Source organism: Salmo salar, chromosome 15, assembly GCF_965601325.2.
Source record: "Salmo salar chromosome 15, fSalSal1, whole genome shotgun sequence".
Taxonomy (NCBI): domain Eukaryota; kingdom Metazoa; phylum Chordata; class Actinopteri; order Salmoniformes; family Salmonidae; genus Salmo; species Salmo salar.
Window position 1 is genome coordinate 59,928,213 of NC_138305.1, and position 24,023 is coordinate 59,952,235.

Sequence of the window (24,023 nt, forward strand, 5' to 3'; positions counted from 1 at the left end):
CTGTCTCACATGCATTAATTAAAAACCCCTTAATATGTCAGCAGCTAATTTTCAGATTTACACCACATAAACACAGCCACTTTCACTGGACTATCTGTTGCTGCCAAGTCATGATTTCCCTGGGGGTTAGCCTTGCAATAACCAAGTGGTGAGACACATAGCCCTCTATATTTATATGTTTCACTCCGATAGGTGTCTGCATCACATACAGTATCTTCTATTGACATGATCTTCTATTGTTTGTCCTCATGTGTCTGTTTTTCAGCATAAAGTACTCTGTAGCCACTTAGTGTGGACACCAGGTGAGACCACACACAGTCTCTCTTCTTCACTTAATCCCTCTCCCCCTTCTCCCTAAATCCTCTAGGTTATATCAGCTGTTTTGGTGAACCTATCCCGCATCTGAACTGGCTGACACAGAGGGCACAGCATGATGTTACTTGGTCGGATCAACAGGAAGTATTATTAAAGAGATGCAATACAGACAGAGATGTAGTAGTCCCAGAGTTAATGATCCAATGTCAGTTTTGCATTTCACCACTTGATTTAAGATGACTGACCGTGTTAGAATTAAAAAACCAAGGCTTAATCATGCTCTCTCGCCTGCAGGTATGCTTTGATGTGAGAGAGGAAGCCAGTCCCCCACCTCACCCGCTCTTAAGATAACCTTCGGGCCAACTGGGGGCCCAAGGCTGGTTAGGAGACACCGCAATTGTGATGAACTGAGATTATATTAGTGTAGCACTGTAATTCATGAATCATATGCTGTCTGCCGCTGTTCTTACCTCTTTCCCTTTCTGTCTTCCACACCTCTCTCCCCACCTCGTCTTTCTTCCTCGTTTTATAATGGACAACATATGTGCATTGAAGTACAGATTGAACTTGTATTTATAATATTGCAATTATCATAATTATAATGCATTTATGTATTTATAACACCTGGATAATGAACTTCTTTCAATAAAGCATTTCACATTCTCCACTGGTTGAAATTAAGTATCTCATTGAAATACTATCCTGTGTCAGATTAATGCAGATGAAGGGAGTTAGATATGCATCGTTTTTTTTCTTCTGTATATGTGAATTACAAATCAATCATGTTTCTAGTCTATAGCATAGTTACAATGTGTAATCATTGATGTCCCAGGATTAGTAGTGGTAAACACTGTTGAAGTGTATTATTGTAATACATACATGCAGACACCGCATCATTCAAATAATGGAGTTTGATATGACTGAAAAAGAATGTCTCAGAGATTCATACCTGAACCACACCTTTATTTGCCAAGAAAGAGTACATGACCAGTGAATATATTCAACGTACAGGCTACAATGTGGGAATCTCATGCGTGGTAATAACTACAGTACATGTGTATGTAGGACTTGCATCCTTGGCACAATAAAGTTATTATATTCTACTCTATCCAAAGGCTTCATTAATACCATTCAGACTTGAAGTTGATACAACAACTATGATAGCTGAGGTTCATAGATTGGTGTGAATATTAGTTCAGAACCTAACGTTTTAGGGTCCATACACAGATCGGCTACATATTGTAGCTAGCTACAGATCCATAGGCATACAGTTCTTTTTATCCTCCATTACACAATAAGCAAGTAAATAGTTAGCTAGCTATGTTACTTCAGCTGCATTGCAAGGCAAGCTTACACAATTGTACATTCAATTTGCAGTAAATGGTTTAGCTAGCTAGATTCTTTACATCTACTGTTCACAAGACGACAAGCCTGGTTTGCTGGTTTTCTCAGGAGTCCCTAAAACATTAAACAACACGAATTACAAATTAAATCTCCTAACACTAACTAGCTGGCTAATAACTTGCTAAATAGTGATTTTCGTAAATTAACTTCATGACAAAAAAATATGCATAAACGTTTGTCTCTACATTAACTAACATATTTCTCTCAATTGTACATTTTTGCTTGACTTGTTATGACGTTATGAACTCTTACATTTGGTTCCACCGTAATGTTTTGTCAGCCATCTTTGTTTAAGAACGCCACAAAGGCAAGGGTGGCTCGCGTCAAAATTCGTCATTGGAACCACTCGATATGGTCATATAAAAACCTTGGGACCCAAATGCATAATAAGTGCTCTAACTCCCCCTTGTGGTGGTCTGGAGCAATGAAGCCGTGACGCTGCGTACCTCTAAGTCCCGTGGTGCAAGCTCGCAACTTTTAAAGGAGGAACCATTGTAGGTCTTCCAACACTTACATTTACATTACATTTAAGTCATTTAGCAGACGCTCTTATCCAGAGCGACTTACAAATTGGTGCATTCACCTTATGATATCCAGTGGAACAACCACTTTACAATAGTGCATCTAAATCTTTTAAGGGGGGGGGGGGGGGGGGGTTAGAAGGATTACTTTATCCTATCCTAGGTATTCCTTAAAGAGGTGGGGTTTCAGGTGTCTCCGGAAGGTGGTGATTGACTCCGCTGTCCTGGCGTCGTGAGGGAGCTTGTTCCACCATTGGGGTGCCAGAGCAGCGAACAGTTTTGACTGGGCTGAGCGGGAACTGTGCTTCCTCAGAGGTAGGGGGGCCAGCAGGCCAGAGGTGGATGAACGCAGTGCCCTTGTTTGGGTGTAGGGCCTGATCAGAGCCTGAAGGTATGGAGGTGCCGTTCCCTTCACAGCTCCGTAGGCAATCACCATGGTCTTGTAGCGGATGCGAGCTTCAACTGGAAGCCAGTGGAGAGAGCGGAGGAGCGGGGTGACGTGAGAGAACTTGGGAAGGTTGAACACCAGACGGGCTGCGGCGTTCTGGATGAGTTGTAGGGGTTTAATGGCACAGGCAGGGAGCCCAGCCAACAGCGAGTTGCAGTAATCCAGACGGGAGATGACAAGTGCTTGGATTTGGACCTGCGTCGCTTCCTGTGTGAGGCAGGGTCGTACTCTGCGAATGTTGTAGAGCATGAACCTACAGGATCGGGTCACCGCCTTGATGTTAGTGGAGAATGACAGGGTGTTGTCCAGGATCACGCCAAGGTTCTTAGCACTCTGGGAGGAGGACACAAGGGAGTTGTCAACCGTGTTGGAGAGATCATGGAACGGGCAGTCCTTCCCCGGGAGGAAAAGCAGCTCCGTCTTGCCGAGGTTCAGCTTGAGGTGGTGATCCGTCATCCACACTGATATGTCTGACAGACATGCAGAGATGCGATTTGCCGCCTGGTTATCAGAAGGGGGAAAGGAGAAGATTAATTGTGTGTCGTCTGCATAGCAATGATAGGAGAGACCATGTGAGGATATGACAGAGCCAAGTGACTTGGTGTATAGCGAGAATAGGAGAGGGCCTAGAACAGAGCCCTGGGGGACACCAGTGGTGAGAGCGCATGGTGCGGTGACAGATTCTCGCCACTCCACCTGGTAGGAGCGACCTGTCAGGTAGGACGCAATCCAAGCGTGGGCCGCGCCGGAGATGCCCAACTCGGAGAGGGTGGAGAGGAGGATCTGATGGTTCACAGTATCAAAGGCAGCAGATAGGTCTAGATGGATGAGAGCAGAGGAGAGAGAGTTGCTTGCTGTGGTCACAGTGTCAAAAATCATAGGTTGCTCCCAATGCCAACCCATTCAGCACAACTAACTGAGTGTGTGTTCCATATTTAGTGGATGTGCTTTACTGGCAGTACAACAAGACAAGTGGGAGGTGATTTATATGAATAGCAAAACCCCTGCAAAACAAGCTGGCTATGGCCGGGTGGAGATGATATAAAGTGCATAAAAAGATCAGCAATAAATCATTCTGGACTCCCAGAGAAAGGGGTAAAGCCTATAACTGGTGAGATGGGGTAGTGTGTGTTTATGTGTACAGTATGTGTGTACAGTATGTGTGTGTGTGTGTGTGTGTGTGTGTGTGTGTGTGTGTGTGTGTGTGTGTGTGTGTGTGTGTGTGTGTGTGTGAGAAAAGAGAAACCACTTTCTCTTCTATCACTCTATCATGGCAGCTCAGACCTGAAGACCACAGCACACACTGCTTCATTTCTCTTGTTCTCTGTTTATACCAAATGGGAGAGGGAGAGGAGTACATACAGTGAGGGAAAAAAGTATTTGATCCCCTGCTGATTTTGTACGTTTGCCCACTGACAAAGAAAGTATCAGTCTATAATTTTAATGGTAGGTTAACAACAAAAAAATCCAGAAAAACGCATGTTAAAAATGTTATAAAATGATTTGCATTTTAATGAGGGAAATAAGTATTTGATCCCTCTGCAAAACATGACTTAGTACTTGGTGGCAAAACCCTTGTTGGCAATCACAGAGGTCAGACGCTTCTTGTAGTTGGCCACCAGGTTTGCACACATCTCAGGAGGGATTTTGTCCCACTCCTCTTTGCAGATATTCTCCAAGTCATTAAGGTTTCGAGGCTGACGTTTGGCAACTCGAACCTTCAGCTCCCTCCACAGATTTTCTATGGGATTAAGACTGGCTAGGCCACTCCAGGACATTAATGTGCTTCTTCTTGACCCTCTCCTTTGTTGCCTTGGCCGTTTGTTTTGGGTCATTGTCATGCTGGAATACCCATCCATGACTCATTTTCAATGCCCTGGCTGAGGGAAGGAGGTTCTCACCCAAGATTTGACGGTACATGGCCCCGTCCATTGTCCCTTTGATGCGGTGAAGTTGTCCTGTCCCCTTAGCAGAAAAACACCCCCAAAGCATAATGTTTCCACCTCCATGTTTGACAGTGGGGATGTGTTCTTGGGGTCATAGGCAGCATTCCTCCTCCTCCAAACACGGCGAGTTGAGTTGATGCCAAAGAGCTCCATTTTGGTCTCATCTGACCACAACACTTTCACCCAGTTGTCCTCTGAATCATTCAGATGTTCATTGGCAAACTTCAGACAGGCATGTATATGTGCTTTCTTGAGTAGGGGGACCTTGCGGGCGCTGCAGGATTTCAGTCCTTCACGGCGTAGTGTGTTACCAATTGTTTTCTTGGTGACTATGGTCCCAGCTGCCTTGAGATCATTGACAAGATCCTCCCATGTAGTTCTGGGCTGATTCCTCACCGTTCTCATGATCATTGCAACTCCATGAGGTGAGAACTTGCATGGAGCCCCAGGCCGAGGGAGATTGACAGTTCTTTTGTGTTTCTTCCATTTGCGAATAATCGCACCAACTGGTGTCACCTTCTCACCAAGCTGCTTGGCGATGGTCTTGTAGCCCATTCCAGCCTTGTGTAGGTCTACAATCTTGTCCCTGACATCCTTCGAGAGTTCTTTGGTCTTGGCCATGGTAGACAGTTTGGAATCTGATTGATTGATTGCTTCTGTGGACATGTGTCTTTTATACAGCTAACAAACTGAGATTAGGAGCACTCCCTTTAAGAGTGTGCTCCTAATCTCAGCTCGTTACCTCAGCCATACATCATTCTGATTGAGAGGGGGTCAAATACTTATTTCCCTCATTAAAATGCAAATCAATTTATAATTTTTTTTACATGCGTTTTTCTGGATTCTTTTGTTGTTATTCTGTCTCTCACTGTTCAAATAAACCTACCATTAAAATTATAGACTGATCATTTCTTTGTCAGTGGGCAAACGTACAAAATCAGCAGGGGATCAAATACTTTTTCTCCTTACTGTATGCGTGGTGGAGGAAGACTGAGAGGAAGATCAAGAGCTGTAGTCTCAGATGAGATTAGGGCTACTATAATTGATCATGTAATAAATCATGGTCTATCAATGAAAGAGGCTGGTCTGAGAGTGCAGGCAAATCAACAGTGGCATCTATTGTGAGAAATTTCTGGCAAAACAGCAGGTAAGATGTGCATTCTGCAAGGGCATCTGACTGAACTGCACATTACAGAAGTAAATTGAGCAAAGCCTCCAAACCCACTTGTATGTAATTGTTTTTGTATTTCTGCTTAGAACCCAACTGTTACCTCCCACAGGCGGGAGAGGTAGGAATTTCACTGCTGTGCAGGAAACTGCAATCGTTGATATGGTCATCAGAAACAATGGCATAAAACTCACAGAGATTGTTGGCAGACAACATCACATTGGAAATATTCACAATGTAAGCATACAGTAACAACTATTTCTAGAGTCCTGAAACAACATCAAGTCAGGATGGAGCAGTTTTACACTGTCCCCTTTGAGAGGAACTCTGAACGAGTCAAGCAACTCAGGAACCAATATGTCCAGGTAAGATGACTATAAAATACAGAACTGGTTTTGAACAAAACCAAACAGGGCAGAGACACACAATGAGATGTTTTTAGGTATTATGTAATCTTAATGTTTACATAATACCTAAATTATGTAAACTAGCCTAACTCTTATGTTGCCTTGTGGATTTATTTTAGAGAGTCATGGAGATTGAAGCCAGGCAAACACCCCGCATATTCATCTTTGTGGATGAGGCTGGTTTCAACCTTGCCAAAACACGGCGGCGAGAAAGTAATGTGATTGGGAAAAGAGCCACAGTGGATGTCCCGGGCCAGAGGGGTGCCAACATCACAATGTGTGCAGCAATATCCTCTGATGGATTGCTTTTACACAAACCGCTAATTGGGCCGAGCATCTCATTTCATTCTTGGATGACCCCTATGGAAGGGTTGTGCTAGGTGAGGAAAGGGTTGCAGTGAGGCGAAATCGGCCAATATTTGTAATTGTATGGGACAATGTGGCATTTCACCACTCCTGTGCAGTCACAGAGTGGTTTGCAGCCCATCCCAGGATGGTGTCACTTTTCCTCCCACCTTACTCTCCATTCCTCAACCCCATAGAGGAATTATTTTCCTTATGGATGTGGAAGGTTTATGACCACCATCCACATGATCAAATGTCCCTCCTGGACACAATGAATGCTGGATACCTGGACATATCTGCAGAAGATTGCCAGGGATGGAGCAGGCATGCCAAAATATTCTTTCCTAGGTGTATTGCCCAAGATGACATAAGATGTGATGTGAATGTGACGTGAAACTGTGGCTAAATGCAGAAGACAGGGTTGACTAGCACTACTACTGTATCTGTATCAGTAGCTGGTTTATATACAAACTCTTGTATTTTGGAATCACTCAATGCCAAAAAATTATATAAAACATATTGAAATATAATGCATCATGTCTGATTCGTTCCTGTAACATACACTGCAGTAAATTCTAAAGAGTAGAGAGATGTCATTCTTGTTTTGTAAAGACATTTTACAAACAAAAACATGGTGTAACGCTACCTGTTGTTAGTGTTTTCATCACTGGAGGCTTCGGGCCCTGGATCATCACTGGAGGCTCGGACCATGGATAATCACTGGAGGCTTCGTACCATGGATCATCACTGGAGGCTTCGGGCCATGGATCATCACTGGAGGCTTCGGGCCAATGATCATCACTGGAGGCTTCGGGCCAAGGATCATCACTGGAGGCTTCGGGCCATGGATCATCACTGGAGGCTTCGGGCCATGGATCATCACTGGAGGCTTCGGGCCATGGATCATCACTGGAGGCTTTGTGCGTGGAGCAGGCACAGGACATACCAGGCTGGAGACACGCACTGGAGGCCGGGTGCATGTAGCTGGCACAGGATATACTGGACCGTGGAGGCGCACTGGAGGTCTGGAGTGTGGAGCTGGCACAACGTGTCCTGGACAAAGGACCACCTTCGCACGGCAAGTGCGGGGAGCTGGCACAGGATGCACTGGGCTGTGAAGGCGCACTGGAGACACAGTACGTATGGCCGGTGCAGGATATACTGGGCCGTGGAGGCGCACTGGAGGTCTGGAGCGTAGAGCTGGCACAACGCGTCCTGGACAAAGGACCACCTTCGCACGGCAAGTGCGGGGAGCTGGCACAGGATGCACTGGGCTGTGAAGGCGCACCGGAGATACAGCGTGTAGAGCCGGTGCAGGCTATCCTGGACAGAGGAGTAGCACTGGAGACCAGGCGCGCTGAGCCGGCACCACCCATCCTGGACAGATGCCCACTTTCACACGGTATGTGCGGGGAGCTGGCACAGGACGCTCGGGCTGTGGATGCGCACTGGAGACACAGTGCGTATCACCGCAAAACATGGTGCCTGCCCGGTCACACGCTCCCCACGCTGAGTACGGGGAGATGGCTCTGGTTTAAACCCTGGCTCCGCCAACCACCCCGTGTGCCCCCCCCCCCCCCCCCAATTTTTTTCGGGGGGGCTGCCACTCGGGCTTCTGTCATGGTTGCGAACCCCGGAGTCGTTGTTGATCCTCCTTTGCTGCCTCTGCCTGCTTCCATGGCAGGCTCTTGTCTCCTGCCATGATCTCCTCCCACGTCCAGGAAGTCCTCCACTCCCTTCTCTCCCATGCCTAGGATCCCTGCTCCTCCTGGCCATGCTGCTTGGTCCGTTTGTGGTGGGATCTTGTTTTACGCTCGTCGATGGAAGGATTGGACCAAGGTGTAGCGTGGTAGGCGTACATTTTAATTTAATACATGAACACCGAAAAACAACAAAATATGAAACTTAACGTCTAGTAGGGCTACACAGCACAGTGCCAAAAACAAGATCCCACAAACTAAAGGTGGAAAAAGGCTGCCTAAGTATGATCCCCAATCAGAGACAACGGGCTGGTGCACTTCACAAAACAGATGGCATTATGAGGAAGGGAAAATGAGGTGGATATATTGAAGAAACATCTCAAGACATCAGTCAGGAAGTTAAAGCTTGGTCGCAAATGGGTCTTCCAAATGGACAATGACCCCAAGCATACTTCCAAAGTTGTGGCAAAATGGCTTAAGGACAACAAAGTCAAGGTATTGTGGGCAGAACTGAAAAAGCGTGTGCGAGCAAGGAGGCCTACAAACCTGACTCAGTTACACCAGCTCTGACCGGAGGAATAGGCCAAAATTCTCTCAACTTATTGTGGGAAGCTTGTGGAAGGCTACCCAAAACGTTTGACCCAAGTTGAACAATCGAATGGCAATGCTACAAAATACTAGTTGAGTGTATGTAAACTTCTGACCCACTGGGAATGTGATGAAAGAAATAAAACCTGAAATAAATCGTTCTCTCTACTATTATTCTGACATTTCACATTCTTAAAATAAAGTGGTGATCCTAACTGACCTGAAACAGGGAACTTTTAGTTGGATTAAATGTCAGGAATTGTGAAAAACTGGGTTTAAATGTGTTTGGCTAAGGTGTTTGTTAACTTCCGACTTCAGCTGTATATACAGGGTCAGTGCTAGTACCACATGTACAATGTGCAGGGATACTGGAGTATTAAGGCAGATATGTAGATGTAGGCAGAGATCAGAAGAAAGTGACTGGTAACAGGATCAATAATAATAATAATCATAATAATAAATAGCATGGTGGTGAGTGTGTGTATGTAAGTGTGTGGGTGTTAGTGTGAGTGTGTTAGTGTGAGTGTTAATGTGAGTGGCTTCTGGAGGGAAATGCTGTAGGAATGCTCAACCGGTGTCGCTTATTCAGCCGACTGAAACTTTCAACCGGTTCTCCCCATTAAGCGAGTCGGAGTCGGAGGCCGAAACTTCTCTGGTCTCTACTCCTCCCGTTGTGGGGTCTGAGACGCCGAAGGCTCCCACCATTAGCTCTGACAAATTGAAAACCCTAGTCATTGGCGACTCCATTACCCGCAGTATTAGACTTAAAACGAATCATCCAGCGATCATACACTGTTTACCAGGGGGCAGGGCTACCGACGTTAAGGCTAATCTAAAGACGGTGCTGGCTAAAGCTAAAACTGGCGAGTGTAGAGAGTATAGAGATATTGTTATCCACGTCGGCACCAACGATGTTAGGATGAAACAGTCAGAGGTCACCAAGCGCAACATAGCTTCAGCGTGTAAATCAGCTAGAAAGATGTGTCGGCATCGATTAATTGTCTCTGGCATCCTCCCAGTTAGGGGGAGTGATGAGCTCTACAGCAGAGTCTCACAACTCAATCGCTGGTTGAAAACTGTGTTCTGCCCCTCCCAAAAGAATTTGTAGATAATTGGCCCTCTTTCTGGGACTCACCCACAAACAGGACCAAGCCTGGCCTGTTGAGGAGTGACGGACTCCATCCTAGCTGGAGGGGTGCTCTCATCTTATCTACGAACATAGACAGGGCTCTAACTCCTCTAGCTCCACAATGAAATAGGGTGCAGGCCAGGCAGCAGGCTGTTAGCCAGCCTGCTAGTTTAGTGGAGTCTGCCACTAGCACAGTCAGTGTAGTCAGCTCAGCTTTCCCCATTGAGACCGTGTCTGTGCCTCGATCTAGGTTGGGCAAAATTAAAGATGGTGGTGTTCGCTTTAGCAATCTCACTAGTATAAAGACCTCCTCCATTCCTGCCGTTATTGAAAGAGATTGTGATACCTCACATCTCAAAATTGGGTTACTTAATGTTAGATCCCTCACTTCCAAGGCAGTTATAGTCAATGAACTAATCACTGATCATAATCTTGATGTGATTGGCCTGACTGAAACATGGCTTAAGCCTGATGAATTTACTGTGTTAAATGAGGCCTCACCCCCTGGTTACACTAGTGACCATACCCCCCGTGCATCCGGCAAAGGCGGAGGTGTTGCTAACATTTATGATAGCAAATGTCAATTTACAACAAAAAAAAACAATGACGTTTTCGTCTTTTGAGCTTCTAGTCATGAAATCTATGCAGCCTACTCAATCACTTTTTATAGCTACTGTTTACAGGCCTCCTGGGCCATTTGCAGTGTTCCTCACTGAGTTCCCTGAATTCCTATCGGATCTTGTAGTCATAGCAGATAATATTCTAATTTTTGGTGACTTTAACATTCACATGGAAAAGTCCACAGACCCACTCCAAAAGGCTTTCGGAGCCATCATCGACTCAGTGGGTTTTGTCCAACATGTCTCCGGACCTACTCACTGCCACAGTCATACTCTGGACCTAGTTTTGTCCCATGGAATAAATGTTGTGGATCTTAATGTTATTCCTCATAATCCTGGATTATCGGACCACCATTTTATTGCGTTTGCAATTGCAACAAATAATCTGCTCAGACCCCAACCAAGGAGCATTAAAAGTCGTGCTATAAATTCTCAGACAACCCAAAGATTCCTTGATGCCCTTCCAGACTTCCTCTGCCTACCCAAGGACGTCAGAGGACAAAAATCAGTTAACCACCTAACCGAGGAACTCAATTTAACCTTGCGCAATACCCTAGATGCAGTTGCACCCCTAACAACTAAAAACATCTGTCATAAGAAACTAGCTCCCTTGTATACAGAAAATACACGAGCTCTGAAGCAAGCTTCCAGAAAATTGGAACGGAAATGGCGCCACACCAAACTGGAAGTCTTCCGACTAGCTTGGAAAGACAGTACCGTGCAGTATCGAAGAGCCCTCACTGCTGCTCGATCATCCTATTTTTCAAACTTAATTGAGGAAAATAAGAACAATCCGAAATTTCTTTTTGATACTGTCACAAAGCTAACTAAAAAGCAGCATTCGCAAATGGAGGATGGCTTTCACTTCAGCAGTAATACATTTATGAACTTCTTTGAGGAAAAGATCATGATCATTAGAAAGCAAATTACGGACTCCTCTTTAAATCTGCGTATTCCTCCAAATCTCCATTGTCCTGAGTCTGCACAACTCTGCCAGGACCTAGGATCAAGGGAGATACTAAAGTGTTTTAGTACTATATCTCTTGACACATTGATGAAAATAATCATGGCCTCTAAACTCTCAAACTGCATACTGGACCCTATTCCAACTAAACTACTGAAATAGCTGCTTCCTGTGCTTGGCCCTCCTATGTTGAACATAATAAACGGCTCTCTATCCACCGGATGTGTACCAAGCTCACTAAAAGTGGCAGTAATAAAGCCTCTCTTGAAAAAGCCGAATCTTGACCCAGAAATTATAAAAAACTATCGGCCTATATCGAATCTTCCATTCCTCTCAAAAATGTTAGAAAAAGCTGTTGCGCAGCAACTCACTGCCTTCCTGAAGACAAACAATGCATACGAAACGCTTCAGTCTGGTTTTAGACCCCATCATAGCACTGAGACTGCACTTGTGAAGGTGGTAAATTACCTTTTAATGACGTCAGACCGAGGCTCTGCATCTGTCCTCGTGCTCCTAGATCTTAGTGCTGCTTTTGATACCATCGATCACCACATTCTTTTGGAGAGATTGGAAACCCAAATTGGTCTACATGGACAAGTTCTGGCCTGGTTTAGATCTTATCTGTCGGAAAGATATCAGTTTGTCTCTGTGAATGGTTTGTCCTCTGAGAAATCAATTGTAAATTTCGGTGTTCCTCAAGGTTCCGTTTTAGGACCACTATTGTTTTCACTATATATTTTACCTCTTGGGGATGTCATTCGAAAACATAATGTTAAATTTCACTGCTATGCGGACGACACACAGCTGTACATTTCAATGAAACATGGTGAAGCCCCAAAATTGCCCTCACTAGAAGCCTGTGTTTCAGACATAAAGAAGTGGATGGCTGCAAACTTTCTACTTTTAAACTCGGACAAAACAGAGATGCTTGTTCTAGGTCCCAAGAAACAAAGAGATCTTCTGTTGAATCTGACAATTAATCTGGATGGTTGTACAGTCGTCTCAAATAAAACTGTGAAGGACCTCGGCGTTACTCTGGACCCTGATCTCTCTTTTGAAGAACATATCAAGACTGTTTCAAGGACAGCTTTTTTCCATCTACGTAACATTGCAAAAATCAGAAACTTTCTGTCCAAAAATGATGCAGAAAAATTACTCCATGCTTTTGTTACTTCTAGGCTGGACTACTGCAATGCTCTACTTTCCGGCTACCCGGATAAAGCACTAAACAAACTTCAGTTAGTGCTAAATACGGCTGCTAGAATCCTGACTAGAACCCCAAAATTTGATCATATTACTCCAGTGCTAGCCTCCCTACACTGGCTTCCTGTTAAGGCAAGGGCTGATTTCAAGGTTTTACTGCTAACCTACAAAGCATTACATGGGCTTGCTCCTACCTATCTTTCCGATTTGGTCCTTCCGTACATACCTACACGTACGCTACGGTCACAAGACGCAGGCCTCCTAATTGTCCCTATAATTTTTAAGCAAATGGCTGGAGGTAGGGCTTTCTCCTATAGAGCTACATTTTTATGGAATGGTCTGCCTACCCATGTGAGAGACACAGACTCAGTCTCAACCTTTAAGTCTTTACTGAAGACTTATCTCTTCAGTAGGTCCTATGATTAGAGACATCCCTCTAGTGGTGTGGGTGCTGTGCTTTGGCAAAGTGGGTGGGGTTATATCCTGCCTGTTTGGCCCTGTCCGGGGGTATCATCGGATGGGGCCACAGTGTCTTCTGATCCCTCCTGTCTCAGTCTCCAGTATTTATGCTGCAGTAGTTTATGTGTCGGGGGGCTAGGGTCAGTCTGTTACATCTGGAGTATTTCTCTTGTCTTATCCGGTGTCCTGTGTGAATTTCAATATGCTCTCTCTAATTCTCTCTTTCTCTCTTTCTTTCTTTCTCTCGGAGGACCTGAGCCCTAGGACCATGCCTCAGGTCTACCTGGCATGATGACTCCTTGCTGTCCCCAGTCCACCTGGCCGTGCTGCTGCTCCAGTTTCAACTGTTCTGCCTGCGGCTATGGAACCCTGACCTGTTCACCGGACGTGCTTGTTGCACCCTCGACAACTACTATGATTATTATTATTTGACCATGCTGGTCATTTATGAACATTTTAACATCTTAACCATGTTCTGTTATAATATCCACCCGGCACAGCCAGAGGAGGACTGGCCACCCCTCATAGCCTGGTTCCTCTCTAGGTTTCTTCCTAGGTTTTTGGCCTTTCTAGGGAGTTTTTCCTAGGGAGTATTTCCTAGCCACCGTGCTTCTTTCACATGCATTGCTTGCTGTTTGGGGTTTTAGGCTGGGTTTCTGTACAGCACTTTGAGATATCAGCTGATGTACGAAGGGCTATATAAATACATTTGATTTGATTTGAGTGTGTTAGTGTATGTATGTTAGTGTGAGTGTTAGTGTGAGTGTGTGGGTGTTAGTGTGTGTTAGTGTGTGTGTGTGTGTGTGTTAGTGTGTGTTAGTGTGTGTGTGTGTGTGTGTGTGTGTGTGTGTGTGTGTGTGTGTGGTGTGTGTGTGTGTGTGTGTGTGTGTGTTAGTGTGCATGTGTTTGTGTGAGTGTGTTAGTGGGAGTGTGTTAGTGTGTGTAAGTGTGTGGGTGTTAGTGTGAGTGTTTTAGTGCGTGATTGTTAGTGTGAGGGTGTTAGTGTGTGGGTGTTAGTGTGTGGGTGTTAGTGTGAGCGTGTTAGTGTGTGAGTGTGTGTGTGCAAGAGTGTCAGTGTGATATACATGTAAACAGGGCTGAAGAGTGACTGGTAGCAGGAATATATAAATACTTATGGTAATATACTAATAGTAATTGCAATCAATAATCAATGAACAGCAGCGTAGTGGTAGTAATAAATCGAATGAATAATAATTTTAACCAGCAGTGTAGGTGTGTCTTTTAGCCAGGGGATAGAAGCTGTTTAGGAGTCTGTTTGTCTGAGCCTTGATGCACTGGTATTACCTGCCGGACAGGAGCATGGAGAACAGTCCTGCCTCCAAGGAGCACCAACAGGTTAATACAATGGCATCAATGCCCGCTGATATCACCAAAGTCCTTCCATGAGGTCATCATTGTGCCCCCAGTACTGTAGTGTCCCCTGTCCCCTCCGTGTGTTTCCATGAGTTACTGTCCCGTATGACTGACAGGTCTTGCTCTTTGTTACCACAGTGATTAGGGGATGACAGGTGCCCTCGTCTAGCATCAAGGACAGGTGTGTGTATACTGTACCTGTGGACAGCTACTGTACAGCACAGTGGAAACTGAGTCTGTGTCTGTGGTTCTAGACTGCAAGTGTGGAATGGATACAGTGTGTGTGTGTGTGTGTGTGTGTGTGTGTGTGTGTGTGTGTGTGTGTGTGTGTGTGTGTGTGTGTGTGTGTGTGTGTGTGTGTGTGTGTGTGTGTGTGTGTGTAGTAATACAGTTCCTCCTTAGTCTGTGTCTTCCTTACAGGACACATACAGTATGTACAGTTATTTCCACTTTAGTTTATTTAGTACATATTTTCTTAATTGTATTTCTTGAACTGCGTTGTTGGTTAATGGCATTAGTAAGCATTTCACAGTAAGATCTACACCTGTTGTATTCGGCGCATGTGACAGATACAATTTGATTTGATTTCAATTTGACTATGGGGACAGACTATAAAAACTATTTCCAGTAAATAGAACCCACTAAATCAGTACATCTAAACTCTAGGAGTTTATAAGAGTACTTTTCAGTTCAATAGATTTTGATGAAGATTCATGGCCAGAGCCCCATTTCATTGTAATGCCCAGTTGACTCCCATTATAACCAGTCTATTCAGGGGAATGGAGGTTATCATGGTGAAAGACTCATGTTAATACATCCAAATAAGTGGCTGATGTATGGCCACACACACACGCATGTAAAGACATACACACACAGGCGATCATGCACGCACACGCACACACACACACACACACACACGCACACATTCACAACATGTATTATGACGATGGATTAAGGGTCCTAGCCTAGCCAGGCAGACTGGTCAATGTGAAATCAATATCACCTACGCATTATTAGCCCACACATTATTCAGCAGAAAATACAACACCACACAGAGAGAGAGGCTAAGGTCGGGTCTAAACTTGACACCTACATGCGACTTATGCTATCGGAATACGAAGATCGCATTGAAAAGACAGATCTAGACGCACAAAAGTGGTCTGATTGTGTTCAGATCTGGCTGATCACAGATGGTCAGGGATGCATTGTGTGTGGATTTCTCCTCAGTCTGGATGCAATCAGGCTACCGAAAGCGCATACAGTGGGCAAAGTCATCAACACTTCTCCCACAAGTCCAGAAAACTGTTGTTTTGGGACCGAGACGCACCTTTTCATTATAAAGTTGGATGAAATATGTTCATAACGTGTGAGAAACGTGTTTGCTGGCTAGCTAATATTTATATACATTTTGGGGGATTTGGCTAGAGTTATGCTAACACGTATGCAATGCTTTTAGCGTTGCTTGCTAGCTTGCTGGCTAGTTACAGAGGTTATCTGTCTAGTTAGCTACAGTAGTTAGCAACTGCCAACAGTTGTTGCTGTGTTATGATCGTATTTAGCCTATAACACAGGAAAAGGGAATCCGGACACACTGTGGACACGGTAGACACATTTAAATGTAGGTGTAGACGCTTGACACGTTCAGAATTCCATGATCAAAACTCTATGATCAGAATACTAAAGCTGCATGTACTGTCAAGTCTAGACACGGCCTAATAGTCATCAGCAGAAAGCACTGCCTGGAGGCTGGAACATACTTCTGTAACACATTCACTCCATACAAACTTGTAGACTATGGTGCCAGCTACAGGAGTAGAAAGGTCTGTTCAAATGCATGGTGTGTACAGTAGATGATGATTATGATGACGTCTTTACTATAGTTGTTATTAATTATGCCGATGAAGATATATATTTTCTATATGGTGTTTGAGCGTAATGGTGTATTTAATGATTATGCTGACAATAATGATGTCTGCTTTGATATTGTTTTTGTTAATGACATTGTTTTAATGATGGTGTTGATACATGCACATTTATAATGATGCTGATGATGTTTCAGCTATACTAATGGAGTTGTCGACTCACTTCCTAAAAGTGGGAATTCCATGGATGGATCGCCCCGGTGACACTCCTGACCCCTGGCTGTGTCCGGAGAGCAGACTGTCCGTCTCAAACTGGAACGTTCCCTCCGGGTCACCAGGAATGTCCAGGAATTCTCCGTCACTCCAAACCCCCACAGTCCCATCCATGGTCGTGTACTTGATGTGTATGGTAATAGTGGTCTGGAATGGAAGCGTCAACCAATGAATTAGGCAAAACAAACTAGAAACACACTATGGTCAGACAGTAAATTAACAACAACTAATAAAGGCTTCATAGAGCATTCATAAGTTCTTCATAAGCAATATATAGATGCCCCACAAATCATTCATAATCAATTTCATATTGCTTAAATGAAATGGTAATATAAAAGTGGCAGTGAAAGCGGTAGCCAAGATCCGTTGCTCTAATCTTTTCTTGTTTTGCTACGTGACATGTATGCCTCAGGATTGAGGCATCCAGGATTAGTTACCCTCTCTGCTGGTATGTAAGTCAATGGGCGAGAGAGAGGGAAACACACTAGGGGTAACTCAACCCAACTCTCCCCTAGCCATTGCTCCATGACAGGGTGGGTAACACATCTCCAAACAGTCCCCATAGGACATTTGACATCTGTAGTTAGAGAGACTCATAATGTTCATAATGACATCTTTAATTAAACTGGAACAACTAATCCATTCTTGGTTGACATTAAACTAAACTTGACTTCCGGCTTTCTTGCCAAGTGAATATGGGGGAAAAAAGTGTGACAACTGTACATTTTTGAGACAGAATCTGCCTACAATTTCTGTAAAACAATTGTTGTAAAGCTCAATATTGGTTGACAGAGACAGTTGTGGTCACTTGCGGCACAAAGATACATTTGGTTTGACAGTAAGTGCTTAGATTGATCTGAACAGGAAGATGTAGAGACAGAGCAATTTTTCTTTCCTGTCTTCAGGGGATTTGTACACCTCCCTGGACAGTCAACTGATCTTTATTGCAACCCAAGCAATTTGTTACATTCTTTCTCTCGCTCTCTTTTTCTCTCTCTTTTTCTCTTTCCCTCTACTCCTCTCTCTCTCTCACTCTCCATCTCTGCCCTGTGACTGCAGAGCCAGTGAAGTTAGAGGCATTACCATGGTATCCCCGCATCTTTCAGCAGGACGCGGTAAATAAAAACACTTCTGTTCAGTTAAAACACAGGTGAGACGCTTTAGCAAATGTATTAAAAATAAAAAACTGAAATATGACATTTACATAAGCACTCAGACCATTTACTCAGTACTTTGTTGAAGCACCTTTGGCAGCGATTACAGCCTCGATTCTTCTTGGGTATGACGCTACAAATTTGCAAGCTCTGTCAGGTTGGATGGGGAGCATCGCTGCAGTGCTATTTTCAGGTCCCTCCAGAGATGTTCAATCGGGTTTAAGTCCAAGCTCTGGTTGGGCCACTCAAGGACATTCAGAGACTTGTCCCAAAGCCACTCCGTGTGCTTAGGGTCGTTGTCCTGTTGGAAGTTGAAGAACCTTTGCCCCAGTCTGAAGTCCTGAGTGCTCTGGAGCAGGTTTTCATCAAGGTTCTTTCTGTACTTTGCTCTGTTCATCTTTCCCTCGATCCTGACTAGTCTCCCAGTCCCTGCTGCTAAAAAACATCCCCACAGCATGATGCTGCCACCATCATGCTTGACCGTAGGGATGGTGCAAGGTTTCCTCCAGACGTGACGCTTGGCATTCAGTCCAAAGCGTTCAATCTTGGTTTCATCAGACCAGAGAATCTTGTCCTTTAGGTCCTTTAGGTGCCTTTTAGCAAACTCCAAGCGGGCTGTCATGTCCCTTTTACTGAGGAGTGGCTTCAGCTTGGCCACTCTACCATAAAGGACAGATTGGTGGAATGCTGCAGAGATGGTTGTTCTTCTGGAAGGTTCTCCCATCTCCACAGAGGTTTTCTGGTGCTCTGTCAAAATGACCATCGGGTTATTGGTCTCCTCCCTGACCAAGGCCCTTCTCCCTCGATTGCTCAGTGTTGGCCGGGCGGCCAGCTCTAGGAAGAGTCATGGTGGTTCCAAACTTCTTGTATTTAAGAGTGATGGAGGCCAATGTGTTCTTGTGGACCTTCAATGCTGCAGTCATTATGGGTTATTATGTGCAGATTGATGAGGGAAAAATATAATTTCATCAATTTTAGAACAAGGCTGTTAAGTAACAAAATGTGGAAAAGGGGAAGGGGTCTGAATACTTTCCGAATACACTGTATGTGGCTGTTGGATCAATACTCACCTGAGATCAATAAAATACTTGTCTTTTTGGCTGTGTTCGGTATATACAGTATGATGTCCATAGATCAGTATGGAGGATTCTCATTCTTATGACTATGGATGTCTAAACTGATCAGGGACCAGTGTTGGGAATTACCCTGATGGCGGTGTTGTTGTCGTCGATGAGTGTGTCTGTCACCTCTAGCTGGCCCTCCTCCGCCACCTTCTGTAGAACCATCTTGAAGGTTCCAATGACTCTGGAACAACAGAACCACAAGAACCATGAGCAACCACTGTTTCACAAATAGAGCAGAATATCCCTGATTCAGTGGGTTGTGGCATAGGACTGTGCCTTGGCTAAAAACACTGGTATTGTTTTGTGATTGTTCAGAGAGAAGGCTTCAAGTAGGCCACATTTGCATTTTAGCTGGGTTTGGTAGGTTCCATTGAATTAGGTTGATAGTGCTGTCCTTGCACAGCTCAGTCTGTCTCTCTGTATCTAGCTCTCTTTTCACTGTCTTCCTTGACTATCTGACATTCCCATATGTGTGTGTGTGCCTGCGTGTGTCTGTGTGTGTATGTGTGCGAGTGTGTAGGCAGAGTGATGGAAACTGGCTCTGACGGGCAGGGAGAGTGTGTCATTGTCATTCGCCACTACAGCAACTAACCAGTAAAGAGGAGCAGATGGAGAAATAGGCTTTTATTAGAACTCAGAGATAGAGCTACAGACACAGACGCAGACACGGACGCGCACAAACACTGAATAAAGGGTAACACACACTATTTGCTCTACACACTTTCACTTTCTCTATTCCGATACTGATATTGTCACTTTCCCCTGTAATCTCATGCCTGTTTCTTTCTCAGAGAGAGTATACAGCTAAATACAGGGCCTCAGAATATTCAACTGCAAAAATTCAAACCTAGCCAGGTCGCTCAAGATCCACTGCGAAATTAGACGTCCGCCCAGGTAAGCAGGACGTTAGGAGATTACTTCAAAACCGGCCTCTAGGGGCAACGGTGAGCACTATTACAATTATTTGGCTTGAGATTTGCTAGGGTGTTGTGGATGGGCGTAAACTGTCAGCTCCGGCTCCGAGGGTCGCGTGTTCAATCCCAGTGCTAGGCAATCCCAGTGCAAACCTTAACTATTCAGAATTAATGCCTGAACTTAACCTTCAAAATGTTACGTTCATGGACAAGGGATTGGACGTCTGATTCTGCAGTAAGACAGTCAGAGCTTGTTGTCAAACCAGCAGATCTGTTCTCGACAAACACACACACGGACACACACAATATCCTCTGCACAGCCCCACCACCCTTCCGCCAGTGAGTACTTGTTGAAGTTAAGTAGCAACCAACTCTATCCCCATTCCAACACCTGACAGTTATTTCCTTATAATATTGTCGGGGGAAACTCATTAGCTGCTATCGCTGCCCTGTGGAAAAACAACTTTAACAAAGTGTCTAAGAAAACCTAGGTGATTTATTATTTTAGTATATCAACTTTAGAGTGCTGTTAACTTCCTGTCCTTTAGCAGTTGCCTGAAATAAATTGCTGCCTAGAAAAACAACATTTTATAATTTTCGATTGTTTTTGACCCCCCAAAAAAGCCAAACGCTGCAAATGACTTTATTGGGCGATAAGCCTATCTCAATTTCCATTCTCTTACATCCCATAGTTTCACAATGTACCAGACAGCATACAGAAATATGGGTTACACTCTATGACCAACAAGTACAGTATAAAGGATTCATTAAGCCTTCATAGAGCATTTATAAGGCCTTCATATGTGCTTCAAAAATCATTTACAAGCAAATGTAATTTGCTGTTTGTTAAACGTGGGAGCGAAACCTGGTACCCTTTGTATTCAGTCAGAGAATTATAAAGGTGTGAATAATTGATATAGTTTCCCCCGGACTATATTGTAGCAGAGCAATCAATCACACACCACACAAAGACCCAGTATACTGGAACCCATTGGGCTACTACTGCCATATGTCAGGCCCAGCTTGATAATCATACACTAAAACAACCCTAATATATATCCACACACACGCACACACACACACACACACACACACACACACACACACACACACACACACACACACACACACACATACACACACACACACACACACACACACACACACACACACACACACACACACACACACACACACACACACACACACACACACACACATTAATCCACTGGGAGCCCAACTACACGTAATATAAACCACAGTCAATAGTATCACACTCTGTCACATGCACACACTGGAGGAGGTTGAGGGGGGTATTTCTCCTAAGGGATGGTCAGTAACAGTGAGAGGCCTGGGGATTATAAGAAGTGACAGGCAGGGAGCAAAGTTGGGCCATTAGGATATGTGTGAGCGTGGGGGAATGTGTGTAGAGAGAGAGAGAGAGAGAGCAAGAGAGAGACTATTTGGTCCTTTCACTAAAAGACCAATCACAAACCACCATTGTGTTCATCACTCTAAAATCTCTGTATCCACTTTTCTTTCACCAACCATCGTATCTCTCTTACCTGGTTACATCCAGTTCAAACTTTTCAACTTTGTGCAGCTAGTTGCAAGCAACAGCCAATAAAAACAAATACTTTTGTCACATGATCCATTCAAAGTTTCAGAATTCTAACCAGTTGTCATTTAAACACAGCTCCCTGTCAATGCCAGTGTGCATAAAGGTTGACAGAAGAGACATTAGCAGAACGGGAGATATCTACAAATTGGCATCATGGCTAGTCAAATGAACATGGTTTGGCAGTCAATAAATGCAATTATTGAAGTGAACCCAAACCTTTCCCTGACCAGTTTCAACTGAAATTGTTCACCCTGAACTGTGCTAATTAGCTAGCTAACGTTAGCTTAATTCCTTGCTAGCATGGTTAGCTCATTGCTAGCTAGGCATGTTGGTGTTCGCAATGTCATTTTGGCTAGCTAGCTAAATTGTACAGACTGCATTTTGTCTATATCCATGCTGTTACAATAACCAAACAGTTGGACAAACAAATAATTTGTGAAACCATGATGTAATGCAGCAGCACAACATGGGGTGAGTGCAGAATTTAAAAAGAAATGACAGTAGCAGCCTCAATTTCATTTGCTGTTGCATGCAATTTTTTTGTTGCGTCATGTAACAGCAAAGTTGTTTGAAATGATGTCACTTGCAACCTGGAACTGCAACTAAAAGTGCGTGAAAGTTGCTTTGTGTAATTCTAGCCTGACTCTCTCTTGCTTTCCACCCTTTCTCTCCTTTCCCCTCACCACCCATTGTCTCTCTCTCAATTCAATTCAATTTCAATTCAATTTCAATTTAAGGGCTTTATTGGCATGGGAAACATATGTTAACATTGCCAAAGCAAGTGAAGTAGATAATAAACAAAAGTGAAATAAACAATAAAAGTGAACAGTATCATTACACTCACAAAAGTTCAAAAATAATAAAGACATTTCAAATGTCATATTATGTTCAAATAGTTAAAGTACAAAAGGGAAAATAAATATGGGTTGTATTTACAATGGTGTTTGTTCTTCACTAGTTGCCCTTTTCTTGTGGAAACAGGTCACAAAAATGTTGCTGCAGTGATGGCATACTGTGGAATTTCCCCCAATAGATATGTGAGTTTATCAAAATTGGGTTTGTTTTCGAATTCTTTGTGGATTTGTGTAATCTGAGGGAAATATGTGTCTCTAATATGGTTATACATTTGGCAGGAGGTTAGAAAGTGCAACTCAGTGTTCACCTCATTTTGTGGGCAGTGTGCACATAGCCTGTCTTCTCTTGAGAGCCAGGACTGTGTCACGGTTGTCGTAGGAATGAGCGGACCAAAGTGCAGCGAGTGTGTCGTTCCACATTTTATTTATACTGTGAAACTATGCAATACATAAATAAACTTAATGACAAAAACAACAAACCGTGACACAGAGGTGAAACATACACTACTCAAAATAATCTCCCACAAACCCAGGTGGGACAAACACCAACCTAATATGACCTCCAATTAGAGACAACGATGACTAGCTGCCTCTAATTGGAGATCATCTCAAATAAAGCCCAACATAGAAATACAAAAACTAGAACAACCCAACATAGAAATACAAAACTAGAACATAACAACATAGAAAAACTAAACTACAAAAACCCCCTGTTACGCCCTGACCTACTCTACCATAGAAAATAACAGCTTACCATGGTCAGGACGTGACAGACTGCCTACGGCGGCCTTTCTCAATAGCAAGGCTATGCTCACTTGCTCTGTACACAGTCAAAGCTTTCCTGAAGTTTGAGTCAGTCACAGTGGTCAGGTATTCTGCCACTGTGTACTCTCTGTTTAGGGCCAACTAGCATTCTAGTTTGCTCAGTTTTTTTTGTTAAATCTTTCCAATGTGTCAAGTAATTATCTTTTTTGTTTTCTCATGATTTTGTTGAGTCTAATTGTGTTGCTGTCCTGGGGCTCTGTGAAATCTGTTTGTGTTTGTGAACAGAGTTCCAGGACCAGCTTGCTTAGGGGACTCTTCTCCAGGTTCATCTCTCTGTAGGTGATGGCTTTGTTATGGAAGGTTTGGGAATTGCTTCCTTTTAGGTGGTTGTAGAATTTAATGGCTCTTTTCTGGATTTTGATAATTAGTGGGTATTCTGCTCTGCATGCATTATTTGGTGTTTTAGTGTTTTAGGGGGATATTTTTGAAGAATACTGCATGCAGAGTCTCAATTTGGTGTTTGTCCCATTTTGTGAATTCTTGGTTGGTGAGCGGACCCCAGACCTCACAACCGTAAAGGGCAATGGGTTCTATAACTGAACAAGTTTTTTTTGCCAGATCCTAATTGGTATGTTGAATGTTATGTTCCTTTAGATGGCATAGAAGGCCCTTCTTGCCTTGTCTCTCAGATCGTTCACAGCTTTGTGGAAGGTACCTGTGGCACTGATGTTTAGGCCGAGGTATGTGTCATTTTTTGTGTGCTCTAGGGCAACAGTGTCTAGATGCCATTTGTATTTGTGGTCCTGGCAACTGGACCTTTTTTGGAACACCATTATTTTTGTCTTGCTGAGATTTACTGTCAGCG

General features: G+C 43.9%; 1 protein-coding gene across 3 annotated transcripts in view; it reads right to left on the reverse strand.

Moving 5' to 3' along the window:
• otofa (otoferlin a) overlaps positions 1–24,023 on the reverse strand; it is a 149,079-nt gene that overhangs the window by 65,685 nt on the left and 59,371 nt on the right. For all 3 annotated transcript variants that reach the window (XM_014145204.3, XM_082961925.1, XM_082961924.1), the window contains exons 4-5: positions 19,086–19,185; positions 16,677–16,873 (exon numbers count right to left, since the gene is read on the reverse strand). In XM_014145204.3, coding sequence (XP_014000679.2) covers positions 16,677–16,873; positions 19,086–19,185 — 297 coding nt within the window. The remainder of the gene's footprint in view (positions 1–16,676; positions 16,874–19,085; positions 19,186–24,023) is intronic.